This window comes from Grus americana, chromosome 7 (genome assembly GCF_028858705.1).
Source record: "Grus americana isolate bGruAme1 chromosome 7, bGruAme1.mat, whole genome shotgun sequence".
In the NCBI taxonomy this organism is placed as follows: Eukaryota; Metazoa; Chordata; class Aves; order Gruiformes; family Gruidae; genus Grus; species Grus americana.
Genome location: NC_072858.1, coordinates 8294099 through 8309170, shown reverse-complemented (window position 1 = coordinate 8309170; position 15072 = coordinate 8294099). Strand labels below are relative to the sequence as shown.

At 43.1% G+C, this 15072-nt stretch overlaps 1 protein-coding gene across 1 annotated transcript in view; it reads right to left on the bottom strand.

Annotated features, from left to right (window-relative positions):
- The window catches only part of HSPA12A (heat shock protein family A (Hsp70) member 12A), a 60084-nt gene extending 46409 nt beyond the window's left edge, over positions 1–13675 (bottom strand). The window contains exon 1 of the mRNA XM_054832341.1: positions 13347–13675. Coding sequence (XP_054688316.1) covers positions 13347–13374 — 28 coding nt within the window. The 5' untranslated portion in view covers positions 13375–13675. The remainder of the gene's footprint in view (positions 1–13346) is intronic.
- Positions 13676–15072: the final 1397 nt, after the last annotated feature.

The window sequence follows — 15072 nt, the reverse complement described above, 5'->3', positions numbered from 1 at the left end:
TTTTTGGTCTCTCAGATAGCAGTGGTTAAATAACCAGTGCAATATTCATATTCATCCAATGAAACAGTGCTAACTTGGATGGTGCTTTATCAAGAATTTATTCAACCCAATTAACTTCACAATCCAGAGGTGTAAAATGTATACAAGGACATTCACTGTATCCACAAATATAAAAATATTTGCTAGTAAATAAAAAACGTTAAGCAGAGATCAGAGGTATGTCTTAGCTACCCATAGAACATGACAGTTAAAACAGAAAATGGACTTAGAATCATAGAATTTCGGTTGGAAAAGACCTTTAAGATCACTGAGTCCAACCGTTTACCTGGCACTGCCAAGTCCACCACTAAACCATGTCCCTAAGCATCACCTCTACACGTCTCATAAATACCTCCAGGTATGGTGACTCCATCACTTCCCTGGGCAGCCTGTTCCAGTGCTTGACAACCCTTTTGGTGGAGAAATTTTTCCTAATATCCAATCTAAACCTCCACTGGCACAACTTGAGGCCGTTCCCTCTTGTCCTATCACTTGTTACTTGGGAGAAGAGACTGACCCCCCACCTGGCTACACCCTCCTTTCAGGTAGTTGTAGAGTCTGTCTCATCAGACTTGTGCTCCAGACCCTTCACCAGCTTCATTGCCCTTCTCTGGACACGCTCCAGCCCCTCAATGTCCTTCTTGTAGTGAGGGGCACAAAACTGAACACAGTACTCAAGGTGCAGCCTCACCAGTGCCGCGTACAGAGGGACGATCACTGCCATGGTCCTGCTGGCCACACTATTTCTGATACAAGCCAGGATGATGTTGGCCGCCTTGGCCACCTGGGCACACTGCCAGCTCACATTCAGCTGGCTGTCGACCAACGTCCCCAGGTCCTTTTCCACTGGGCAGCTTTCCAGCCACTCTTCCCCAAGGCTGTAGCATTGCATGCAGTTATTGTGACTTAGATATTTTCATCAAAAATCTTTAAAATAAACTGTCCATTTCAGTTTCAGAATGCTCTTGAAAACTTATGCATAAAGGCTGGATTTGTGGAAGGGCTAACTCCTTCTAACTATCAACTGCTCAACCCTGCTCGAATGTTAAGCTCTTGGTGATTTAGCAGTATTTTTTAACCAGAGGAAAAAAATCCTTCCAAACCCATGATCATTCTGCACTGTATTCACTGCTGCTCCTGCAAATACCCAGCTAAACAAAATAATGAGTCCTATGTGTCACCAGCCTAGAGTTCTGTTGTATCAAGAAAAGAGTATCATGGAAGGCAATGCGAAAACCTCTAAAGTAGCAAACTAAAATTTTCACCAAAATGTCCTGTTAGAGAGATTTCGCTGTCATGTTGGCACAAGCAGCAGTTGCATTACACTGCAACTCATTTCATGAGACTACTAACTAATCATGTGCAATAACTGAGGCAGCCGTAATTGCTGTATTGTAACTCAGCCGTTAAAAGAGGCCCTGACACTGCCAGAGAGTTTGCAGAGCTAAGAAGTGAATGAGCGCAGTTCAGAATACTGGGAAGTTAAAAAGAGTGGTTGGCATTTACAGAAAATGGCTTGCAAGCCAGTCACCCTGGATTTAATGCCAAGATTTCTTCTAACAAGTACTGAAATAGTTGTTAAAAGCAGATTAAATTAGGAATTTTGTAACATTATACTATCTACCCTATCTAAACTGAACGGTTAAAATATACTTGTGCATGTGGGAGCTTTTGTAATTGTGTGTCACAATTTTTATAACTCTGTCCTTATGAGCAGTAAATGCATGGATATTCCAGAGAGAGCTGGATATATAAAAATCTCTTATTTCTAAAGGACTGTGATTGGTTGATCTGAAAGGAAAAAAAGTACCTGTTCCAAGCCAGGGAATGGGAAAAGAGTTGCAAGGAACCTGATTTGCAATCATGCAACAAAAAAGAATATCTAGCCTTCATGAGTAAATTCCTCCTCTTAACAATTTAAAAAGATGTCCAGGATAGCATCATGGTATTTAGAACAGTTCTTAGAAGCAGGATGACTTGTTAAGGCTTCTGTAATGAAAAAACACAATCAAATAGTGTCCCACATAGCTCAAGTTCCATCTTTATCTCCCATGTTTACGGAGGTTGTCTATCTGTGTCAAACTATACACTATGAAAAAAACCATAGAGCTAAACAACATGTGTTAAATAAACATTTCATTCTTCACAATTTGCATGCCAAAATAAATGGAGGAATCTGATTTAGAATCCTAATTATATTAAGTTTTCAAATACTTATACTAATATTTAAAATAGTCTTCCAAGTATGATGCAAATTTGTTGAATAGAAACTTTTTATTTATTTATGAAACAATAATATGAACATTAACCTGAAATATGACTGTCTACATCAGGGGTTTGGGTAATTTAAGTAAATGTGTATAGAATTACAATTTCTGACTTTAGCCCTAACCTAAGCAATTGCCAAAGAACACCTTGTGCATTTTCAAGGAGACCAGAAGAGGAAGGGAAAATAGATAAGACTCCCTTTTTCAGCATTTTTTTTTTAACATTCAAAGGGTTCTATCTGATTTGCAAATCCCTACACAATTACAGAACTGGTAAAATTATGAGATCAGCAGATAGTGTATTAATAATGAATTATGTCCATTATCAAATTAGCTGCAATTGCTGGTTTAGCAGATTTAATTTAAATTACTCCTTCTTTTCATCTAAACACATGCAAGAGTTTATTTTCTGTGGTTTTCTGCAATAGCCAATCAGTTTAGCTTTTTCTGGTTTTCAGTAAATAGTCAGCCACATTCTAAATTTCCAACTTACCTGACAACAAAATGCTACGAAGGATTAACCTTTAAGTGTCACAGAATACAGAATAAAAGCAAAGTCCACAGCATTTATAAAAAATTAGCTGATGTAGTATGAACATTTCACTAATAGCATGTTCAGCTGAATCTGATTTTCTAAGAGATCTAGAGAGCAGGACCAAGCTCATTCTTTAATTAGAAAGATCAGTTAATGGCAGCTGATCTCCTCTGGAAGACTATCAGTCTGTTCTGAATACTTGGGAGGCCCTGCCATGCATTCCTATTCAGGATCAGAGAAATGAGTTTTAGTGAACCACTGAAAGTATCAGACATGGACCACTATGGTCCCAGATCATCAGTTTTAAGACAGCAGGCTTAAAACTGCTTTAAGAAAGATCACTGCTAAACCTCTCAGTCACAAGTCACTAAGGTGGTACTAAACCAAATTTTTTTTCAGCACCTACATAAAGTCTTCTCTTTTCTATTAAATTCAGCTTTTATTAAATATTTAACCTTATGTAATTCAGCTACACTAGGCATCAGCAAAATTTTCTGCTTCACATATTAGGGAAATTGTTCATTTCAACACAGAGTGACATGCCATAGCAGTGGACTCTGCTAACAGAAGGTTCCCTGCAACTGAAGTAACATGGACAACAGATAAGCTAAAGTTTTTGCAAGTGTGTATTGTCTCTAAGTAAGTATTTAAAAAGACAAATAAAAGCAGGAATTCGGGAAGCAGGATATGCTGCTCAACAGCATAAAGCACAGAAATGCAGTCAGGTCAGGGAAGGGGGGAAATATGTCTCGTATCACCTGTTTATTATATGGAAAAGAAACAACTTTTAAAAAAAAAAAGAAGAAATAAGACATCAAGCCCTAAGTCTGCCCTCGGAAACCCCAACGTGGACCTTTTCAGACACATTCTGCAGTATTTTAGAGTCATGCCTACAAAAGAAAAGGCTTGGCCGGGAGAGAAGTGTACTTTCTGAACCTTTGCAGACCTCAGTTCCAAGTGATGATGAATGGGACTCATCATGGTCTGTATCTCCTACAGCTGTTTTGCAAACCAGAAAATAGGCAGCATCACTATGAAATCACCTCTCTGTAAGAACATGCCTGAACACTAGCGTGTATGTCATATGCCACTCAACGTATCTTAGGTTCTTTTCTATTTCTATCCTGCCAGGGTGGCCACAAACCCAACACTTGCTAATTAAACTCTTCTCGTGATTTTCTGAATAAACAACAGGATCAATACCATTCCCTATCTCAAATCGTACTTCTAGCATTTTAAGAAGTTCTTTCACAATAAGTCTTTTTTTTTTCTTTTTTTTTCTTTTTTCTTTTTTCTTTTTTTTCTTTTTTTCTTTTTTTTCTTTTTTTCTTTTTTTTTTTTCTTTTTTTTTTCTTTTTTTTTTTTCTTTTTTTTTTTTCAATTCATAATATACAATGAATGAATTCCAGGCAGATCTCAGCCTCTGGCTGAGCTTGAGGACCCAGTGGGAAGACCTAGCTACCACACCTTTGCCAGGCTCTCCCAAACTCCCAACTGAGTATGCCTACAGTACAACACCCTGCCTCAAAAGGAAAGCTGCAATAACTGTTCTTGATTTGTGTAATGCATATCCACTGTTCCACACGCCAAATCTGTTCAGCCTCTCAGTTATTTGTAGGTTGATGAACCAGACACACAGGGTAAGTCAGGATGCATTAGACCTACTAAAAATGCCACTACTGCAGCCGACCTTTATGGGTCCAATAAATCCAAGTTAACTGAATTTACCATGCACATACTGATCATTTGCACAGATCCAACATTTGCACATATCTGATGGCCATTTTTCTGGAATTTCCAGCCATCCAGCAGCTGATAAGAGTGATTGCTATATGTAGCTATGATTTCAGGTTGCTGGTCATACCAAAATCTTAGCCAAATTCTTCATTTTCCATTCAGGCAGTATCTCTAGACTTAAAAAAACAAAAATAAAAAAAAAGATGCACTGAGTGAAATACGGGTATAGGGTAGCCATCAGGCAATAAAAGAATGGAATTACAAGTATTGTTTTTCATTCAAAACATTGTGCATCATTTTGAGCATCAATAATAATTTTGTTGCAAGCAAAGCTTGCTAATGATGTTTGCACAACAGGGAAGAAAGGGTTTATCATATTGGTATTAGCTGGCCACTGCTGCACTGATGAAGAAAACCTTATTCAGCTTTTCCTATTCCTGAGATTTTGCTTTGCATTAAGCACAAAACATCACAGCTTCCAAATGTAACATGACAACCTAGAGCATTTTACTGCAAATACAAAGATGGCCTTTGAAAATAATTATAGAACAACAAAAAAGAGAGACAGAGAGAAGCAAATACAAAAAACCCACTTAAAATATTCTTATGCGCAATGAAAAGATCCCGTATTTCATATCAGAAAGAAGAACCTTCTGTTTCTACTGAAACCAAAGACACCACTGCTATTACCATCAATAGAATCAGAGTTCTTTGTTTTAAAATGCCAGTAGGCATCCAGCTGGTTTCTTAAGACTGCAATACATTTCCCTTCTATGAACATGGCCATAGCTAATCTCTGATACAAATCCAAGTTTCCTGATACCCTTTCATAATAATTGGTCACCCAAAGAGCTGGTATTCATTGCACTGATACCAATTAAAGCACAGTGATTTCCTAAGTCAAAAATCTCCCAACTCTTTACGTAAAATTCTAAAAATAAGGTATGTTCCTTATTACAGTTTTGACCTTTCTCACTTATGCTTTTACATTGCCTCCCATCATGATTACAGTTTGATTGGAGGAATTACTTTACTTGCTATCAAGCTTTCTAAGATAATTTAGGTTTTTAACATTATTGTTAAGAGTATCAAAAACCAACCCTAGGTTCATCCCATCGCTCACTCTGTGGATAATATTAATTTTCCTGCACCTCACCAGCAAAGGGAAACCAAAAGCACTACCTGTTTTCTGTGAACTGAATTTAAGATGAAAGAAACACACAAGAACTTGCAATAACCTTCTGAAAATGCCACATGGGCTACATTCACTTCTCCTCTTTTTGACAAGACGTAGGCTAAACTATTTTACCTAGGTTTAATCTGACCTCGCTAATGCTCGGTAAGCTGGACTAAACCAGACCTACTATGCTCCCATGCATACTTCGCAACTGGGTCTGTAAAGCCTCAGCCAGATCCTTACCAATAGCTAAGTCTAACTTAAAGCTGCCTTTTAAACTCAAACCCATTCACCATCTGCACTTTAAGGTCTTAAATCCAGCTCCACCTGGAACGACCCAAGAGCTTTCCCTGTTCCCACTTGCTCAGAATCTGCTCCCACCCCAAGCCTGGGGTTTTGGGGACTCACCAGTGGCACCTTGTAGTGATCGCTCTCTGCTTAGATTCCAGCTCTTGCACACCCATGCACTACTGCCAGGAGAGATGTGGTTTACATCTTGGAGAGGGCAGGCTGCATGTTGTAGTAAAGGTATGTTAACAGCAGATTTTGCAGCTCAAAGTGGTAGAAGACAACTCTCCAGGATCTTTCTAAATATTCCACAGATATAGTTCTGTAACAGACACCTTTAATACACATTAACTAACCTTCTCTTCCTTCCACAAGTTCTTCTATGAACTTGCTTCCTTGCGCTATTTGCCTCTGTGCAACCATGGTTCTCCTATCTCTCATCCCCTCTCTCCTTGCTTCCAAACAGAAAGACATAAGGAACAGAAAACAAAACACAGATGTACGGAACCTAGGTTCTGTGAAAAGATAACTTCCTAGAAAGGGCTTCCTGCTGCTTTTCCTTCATCATCACATCTGTCATCATCTAACTCATCTACTTGGTTCACTGCAAGGTTGTCAGGAATGGCACTAGTAAGATTATGCTCTAATTCCCAGGACCACACTCATGAAACAGAGCATTTGTGATGCTAATCACTTTATTTGGAAAAAAACACCATTTACCAGCTGCGGGTGGGCTGGTTGGTTGTTTTTTCTTTTTGAAAAGCAAGATAAAAATATTACAGAATTATAAAAATCCCTGTTTTATTGCAAGTTCCTCTTTAAGAACCATCTCAGGATGCAATTGTATCCCGCAAACACCACAATCCTAGATTTACCTTTCTAGATCACGATATTCAAAGGAATATTCTTCAGAGACTGGACAAGAATTACTGTTCAGCTTTTCTGGACTGTGCATCCAGCACACAGGACTAAGAACATTTTTATTTATTTTATTTAGTTATCAAGTATATCATAGATTTATGAAGTATCTTGTAATGGATCAAGCTGGATGAATGCAGTGGCTCCTTTTTCTTAAAACATGAATTGGGAAAAATACTTGAAAATGTTTGTTGTCTTCATTTTGACAATCTTCAGGAATGCCAAACATGATTCACATATTTGTAGAGTCTTGACAAGAGAAAAAACAAACCTCTCTCCATCCACGCACCCCCCCAAAAAAAGATCCAAAGAAAGAGGGAGACAGGGTAAAAAGAATAGCCAAACTAGAATAACCATTACTTCTCATAGTAGTCAGCATGAGTGATGCTATATATAAATCCCTTGATATTCTTCAAGGCTATTAAACCTGACTTTGTTCAAAGATGGGAACATAAGAGAAGATCAGTTGTTGCAAAACTGCAAAAACTGGTATCACATTTGACAATTCATTAGCAAAGTCATCTGTGAATCCACAGTCTATAGCTATCGATTTAGCTTCTGAATGACACTTTATAGCTAAATCAAAAGCAGGTTTGTATTTCTTTATTCTCTTTATTTTACGATCTTGAAAACAGATCAGGTATCGGGCTTAAAGGAAAATACCTTATGAGGAGAGAAGCCATGGATAGAAGAAAGTACATGTTTAGGATTTGTAAAGCAGATGACAAAACCCATGCAATCACCAACCAAAATCCATTTCCAGAGGTTTTTATATTAGCAACCACCAGGCTTACATTCAAACACCATGACTACACATACACATCACTTCGAGAACACTGACCAGCCAGATAATCAGCTGCTAAGTTACATGGTCATGGAATAAGCAGATGGTATGGCCAGCAAAGGAGTTCCCATGCCTAAAACCATAACAAAAGCATAGCTGAGTAAGCATGAGAGCTGCTACAAAAGGGTGATTTTTGAATGCAGCAATTCCATAATGACAATACTGAAAGCTTTTATACACGGCATGCCCTGCCATTTTGATTACGGCATGTGCTCTACTAAGGTATCCATGGAAACTTGAGAAAGAGATGTTAAATTTGTTGGATCTGTTTGGCACCAGGGAACGGGGCTAGGTTCCAGTCAGCCTAGTATAACCACAGGTATTTTGACATTTAGGCATGGAGAAAGCATCAAGAATCTTCAAACGATGATGAAATCCACAAGACCAAATTGTCACAGGAATGCATTTCCTAAGCAATGACTAGGAGGTGGCAAGGATGTACTAAAGAAACTGATTTTAATATTGTTATTACCTCTTAATAGAGGAAAATAGCCCAATCGCTGCAACGAGGAGAGAGACAGTCAAATACCCACTCTTCAGACCTCACAGGGAACTGGAAAAAAGAAAGTGTGAATCCAAACACACGGAGCCTCGCGAGGAAAGGCTGCATGGCACAGGTGGACATGGAGCACTCGGCACTGTAAAACCCTTCAAGATAAACTGCTTCAACCCCAGAAAGTGGTCCTGAGAAGTGCTAAGAACATAAGATGTATCCAAAAACAGACAAATCGAAGCGGTGCTCCCAGACTATTCCCTATGGGAGAAGGAAGTAGCATAAGGAGAACAATTTACATCTGCCTCCTTCCCCAAGGAAACCAGTGCAGGTTGGGTAGGCTCCTGCAATAGAGTTTTTCTTCAGAGAGAGTAAGTGAATAAACTCCCTCAGATGACATGAAATTACTGCTACGAAAATCCATTCACATACACACTTCTTTCTGGACTGCAAACGATACGAATTACTAGAAATATTTCTCAATATTCCTTGGAAACTGCATCTGCAGAGCACAGTCTGAGAGTGTGACTCAGGCACTGAGGAATTACTGGCCGAAGAAACAGCAGCTGTAAGAAAAACCCTCTCCAGGTCTCCTGTTCTTGTAAATTAAGATGCCTTTAGAACTGATCTGTGTGCCCAGAGCCCTGCAAATCAATCACGATACAGCTACTCATTTGGGCCAGCGAGCACCAAATGATTCTCACGCAGGACAAGATCGCAGCAGTGTGCCGATGATGGGGCACATCAATGCAGTTGGTAAAGCTGCTCTCTGATGTCCTTGACACACCCTGATGCAGTCCTGAGTAAGGATATTTAGCCAAGTCCTTAGTAAAGAACAAAGGCTTTCTAGCCTGAATGCTGGCCTCCATATTCTGAGTATTTTAGTTTATTTATTTGCTTACTTTATTAGAATTGACTACATTTTCCTTTTCATTTATGTGAAAACCTTTCTCAAATCTCTCCAAGACAGGCTTTGAAGGAATTTCCTGTTTTAATACCCATTACTTACACAGTTCACCACTGCCATCCTAATTTTAAAACACTGCAAAGGCACTGCTTTAGTGGTAGTTATGGAAAAATTTAAAACTCGCATTTGTTTATTTTAAATGCACAACACTGTGTTTCTTAACAGCACGGCACATGGGCCATAGCTGACATATTTTGAGTAATGAGAGTTATGGAATGTTCTTTTTAAGACCAAAAACGTGCCTGATCGCTGAGAGGAGGCAGTTTCAATTTAATGACCCAGGAGCCAGAACGTTTATCACAGTGAAGAAGACGGAGTCTGCAGGTATGTCACAGGCATTTCAGATCACTGAAGTTCAGACTTAGCAGCAGCACTCCCTCAGCGCAACACCAACATCTGTGGCCTTACATCACCAAACAGCTGCACACTCTTCAGTAAAACATCTGCGAAGCGAGTGTACCATTTACAATCACGACTGATGGACTTCAGAGCTCATTCCTGAAACAAATTCCAAGTCCTGGTACCTCTCACCATTGGAGAAATACAGCTGAACAAGCCTGCGCAATAGTGATGCAACCTGGGGTTTCAGCCATTTCTGTTTTCAGCTAGCAAGACTGTTTAATAGAAAAGTGATAAGTGCCATACAGAAGCTGAATAAATAAGCAACTGAAGTAATTTATGGATAGACAAAATACTCTAAATATTTCACTAAGCTGCATATGGAAAATGTCAACATCTACTTTACTTAAAAAAAATAAAAAAGGAATAGATCCAAACTCCCCCAAAAGGTCATGTCACTGCATACCTAATTAAGGTCATGACTGTTCCTGTTCTCCAACCTGGAAGTAGGATCATTTGAGTGCATTGGTTTTAATTCCTTTCACATTTTCCCTCACCGTTTACTGAGAGCCAGCACAGCTTTTTTTAAATACCCAGAAAAGCCAATTTGCTCCTTCACAATACCTACAGACTAAAACAGCCACAGGGAGAAGTTTCTAAAATGATAAACGGTGTGCTCTTTGAAGTCAAACACTTGTGAAATCCCATCTGACAGATCATCAAAAGGCAGAACCAATTCAAGTACAGAAAATGGAGGTGATGGGATCTCCTTTGGATGCTAATTGTTTAAAGTAAGAAGTATATTTTTAAGATTTTTTTTAAGAAAGGGAATGTTGTTTGGTGCAATTATAGATAGAATAAGCTACATCATCGTAGAGGACAGCAAAAAGGCAACTAATCACCCAGAACAGGTTACAAGAATATGGAACTGGAAATTTTAAAATATTTGACATCTGTAGCTTTGAAAGAAAAAAAAAAAAAGAAAAAAATCCACTTAATTGCAACAGCAGATATGAGGTTCAGAAGGGGCCTTAAAAATTTCAGCTGCATTCCCATGAAAGTGGGAGAATTTGGCCATGGCAGGTCACATCAACTCAGTGGAGGAAAAAAAAAAAAACAAACCAACCAAAAACATTTGGCAGAAAAGAGCACAAGATGAGACACCAGTCAACTCACATATAACCCCAACTACCAGTGACATGGTCAGAAAGTGAAATAGATACTAAATCTTGACATGCAGGGATCAAGTCTTTTGTAGTTAAGGCAGCGTTCTGGTCTTCCTGCACAGAACTGCCTCCCGAATGCTGCTCTAACTCGATCCAACATCCAAGACCACAGCAACCTGTTCTGGCTCCTAGTGACAGTTGTGTTTGAGACATATCCCGGTCACACCCTCTAGGCTAGGGCAAAGCCCCCTTACACCATATGTGTGCATCAGCTAAATCCACCTCTGGACAGCGTCAACCTCCTGGGGCCTCACTACAGCTGACGGCAGCTTTGGGAAACTTTGCAGGTACAGAGCAGGGCAGCTCTGCTGAACACCAGCTGCTGTCCCAGTGGGAATGAACTAAATATTCAGCCTGAAAGCTTACAGGGTGACAGTACCATAAATGAAAACTTGTTGGCTGAATCAGCGTCACCCAATTATGAGCCAATGGCTTTAAAAATGCTAAAAGTCAATATAATTAGAAGCTTTACATGCAACAGCTCCTGGCTATGAACAATTTCATCCAGGCTCACACTAACCAAACTGCAGATACCGCAATGCTGTGCTAACTGAAGCTATAAAAATGATTGGCAGGCACTGCATACAACACTTGGCTATTTTACATACAGACATTTCTTTTACGCATTGTACTATGCTGCAATAAGGGGCTGCAGCTTCAGTACTGTCAATACAACACCACTCACTAAATCACATTTTATCCCTGAAGCCTTTTTTTCCTCTGATAGCTTCAGCATTCCAGTGTGTGGAAAGAACATAAAGATTTCTGGCACAACAAATCATTGCTTTACTACGTGGTCTTCTGTCTTCTAATAAAATCCCTCCTGCGCAGATTCTCCCTATGTCACAAGTTACTTAATTTTAGCGTTACATCGCACTAACCTTGCAACTTTGCAGAAAACAAAACACCATACCCTGTCACCTAAAAGACAAATGACTCTGTCAGTCTGTTCTTCCCTTTGTCAGCTGCATGCTAGACAATTGTTACAAGTTACCTCAAACCAGACAGACATTAGAGACTTTATTTAGGAGGCACTGAGAGAACGTTTAGATGAGGGGGTGGGAAGGGAATCCAGCAGAGCAGGTCATCTTGAAGATTCAACTAGTTTCTAAGTATTGTTTAATGGAGTTTTTAAAATGGATACTTTACGACTCTTTTATGCTACCTGCACTGCAATTCAGCTACTTTATTCAAAATATTCCCCAAATCTCATTATGATCCATAGAAACTCAACCTTTTAAGTTTCCCCATACATTACTGCCAGCACCTTAAGCTCCACATTACAGTTTCCTCAAATCTTTGCAGCATACATTGAGGAAGAAGGGATGGAGAGATCAAATGATATCAGGCTGAGTCTGCATTTCCCTTAGGGTTATTCACCCATATCATTTGTATCCTAGGAACCCTCTTCCCTCCCCCAGTTCCCTTCCCACACAAGGAGAGACCACCCCTGTCCTGCAAAGACTATTATTTTCATCAGGCACAGTGTAATCACAAATGGACCAAAACCACAGAATCCTTGTTTCAAGCAAAACAAGATTCAGATCGTCTCAGCTCGTATGTCAAGTTTGCAAACTCAGAGACCCGCGGACCCGTTAGCATGGTAAAACGGACCCACTCGGGTTTTATCCCACCCCTACACCTCGTTGGCAGCTCTCTGGTCCCCGAGGCAGTGCCAGGATGCTAAGGATAGCCTCCCATCCCAGACAGCGCTGTCTCTCCCACCGAGCTGCCAGGTCCTTCTTTTTCAGTGCCCCAGGCTACTCGCTAAAAAGGGTGCCTTCCTTTATTTCACCATCAGCACCTGATTTCCAGCCCAAGCCCTCCCCCTTCTCTCCCGGGCCGTTGCTGGGGAAGACCCCGACCCGCGGGGAGGACGGAGCCACAAAGGCCCCCCCCCCTCCCCCGCCAGGAGGGATGCTGCGCCGCCCCGCCGGGCCGCGCCCGCCGCAGAGCACCGGCGCCCGGGCACGACGCCCGCCCCGGCGATGCCGCTGCATTGTTTTTTCACCTGGATCCTCTCCCGGTTTGCTGCAGCGGCTCCCCCCGGGGACGGCACGTGATGAGCCGCGGCAGCTCCGCAGCGGGCGGGGGGCTCCGCGGGGCTGAGCTCCGCAGCGACCTGCTCCCCGCCCCCCCCCGCTGCCGCAGCCGCCGCCTGCCCGCAGGGACATCCCCCCACGCCGCGCCCGCACCCCGCCGGGGAAGCGAGGGGGGCTGGCGGTCCGACCCCACGCCGCGCCGCGGCCGCCCTGCCTGCGCGGACACAGCCGGGGCGGCGGGGCCGGCACCGCCGCCGGGACATTGTCTGCCGCCTCCCCGCCTTCCCCTCCTCCGGATGGGGCTCCGGGTCGAGATCATTTCCCCCGATAAGCCGGGGCAGCTCCGCCGGGCCGTGCCGGAGGAGCGCCCGGGCTCTGCCGCGCCCGCCGCCGGTAGCGCTCCTGCATTGCGGCGGGGGCCTGGCGGGAGCGGGGCCGCGCTCGGCCGCGGAGCACAGCCGCTCCCCCCCTTACCTGCGGCACTGCTCTCCGTCTCCGACATGGCCCAGCCGCCCGCCGCCGCCCCGCGGCTCTCTGCACGCCGCGCCGCACTCACTACACACGCCGAGGCATGGGCCGCCGGCGGAGCTGCGCTGCACACCGCGGGGGAGGCTCCACTCCTTCCTCTCGTCCCCACCCCGCTGCGCCTTCCTGCGGACGGTGCAGAGAGCCGAAGGCAAGCCTCCCCGCTTGACCCGGCACTGACAGGCTTCCCGCGCAGGCTGCGGGGCTGCGCAGCCCCTCCCCGCCCGCTTCCCGCAGCCGCACAAGGAACCCAAGGCTGCGGCTGCTGCTCGGAAGCGGCGAGGCGCTCGGCGCGGGGCTGGGGGGGGGAGGTGAGCTCCGAGGGGCAGTCCAGCCCAGCCCAGCCCCAGATGCGAATTTCACGGCCACTGAAGCAGAAAAACCCTCACGGTGATAGCTATAAAAAGAGCACCCCTTCCACGGCCGAAAGTGACACCCTGCCTCATCCGCGTGCGCTAGGAAAAGGGTTCAGGAGTCCTGCTGGAGACAGAGCCATGACATTGTTTGCAATGGTTATGCTGGTCGGTTGCCTTCAGGTTGTCAGGGGTGTAGGTACAGATAATCTGCACAGTCAGAGATCATTAACAGGTCCCCCAAAATCATGAATTACTAGTAACTTACAGCAAGGGATTCTTTTTATTTGCCTTTGGAGTGAACTCTCCGATGTGGTTCTGCAGTGCCATCAGCGCCACAATTTCTTTTTTCCTGTGATTTTTAGCTAATTAACTTGTCTCCAGGACCTGGGAGAGAGACACTCCTATTGTCCCTTCATCCATGATTAAGTTTTCCAAACTAAGCAAGAAGCCATTACAAATTTGAGAATAAAAACAAGGCTAGTATCCTCCCATGAACAATCCTGGAGCCACAGAAAATGTTTTCCTGTTTTCCTCCCATGCTTCATGGTCTAATTCTCCTTTACTTTCCAGCCTCAGTGGCCATTCATATTTTGAAAGGACTGCCAGCAGTTCACGTGGAATAAATAAGGGCATTAAGTCCAAGCTCAACCTCAGTTCCTTGCTAACTCCTAGGCTCAGGAGGTCACTCCAGCATTCATCACAACATAAAATCCCACTGAAGTTTCTCCTGAGTTCTCCCACCAAAGCTGTGGCTCATACAAGGCAGGATCCCTGCAAAACCCCTGACAACTAAGGAATTTTGAAGCAAAACCATGGACACTGCAGGTGCTTACTCAGCACCTCCCTCTATTTGTTCCCTGATTTCCTCCTCTCACAGCATTAGCTCTGTTCCCTGTAGATTTTATTGCCTCTGAGGACAGAAGGTGTGGCACAAAAGTTGAAGTAAAGCAGTAAACTGCTTCACATCCACACACCTGACTCATCTGAAAGGCCTGCACCAATCCTGTATGCACTAACAAGACGACCTCATCCTGAAATCCACTGTCTTGTCCAGGGGAAAACCTGAACTCCTCAGTCCACCTCCCACAAGCAGCAGTGTAAAAGGATTTTCTAAACTGTTGAGGACAGAGGGAAGGAGCACGCAGGAACAGCAGCTCACTCCACCCTTCGCGTCAGCTGTAAGCTTATATCCTTGTGGAGACTCCGTGACACAAGGATCACTCATGCAATCTGCCAAAACACAAGGAGAGCATGCACTGGGACAGCGTGCACTGGGATTGCTGCTTCCTCTTCTTCCCTCCACTCCACGCCAGGCAACA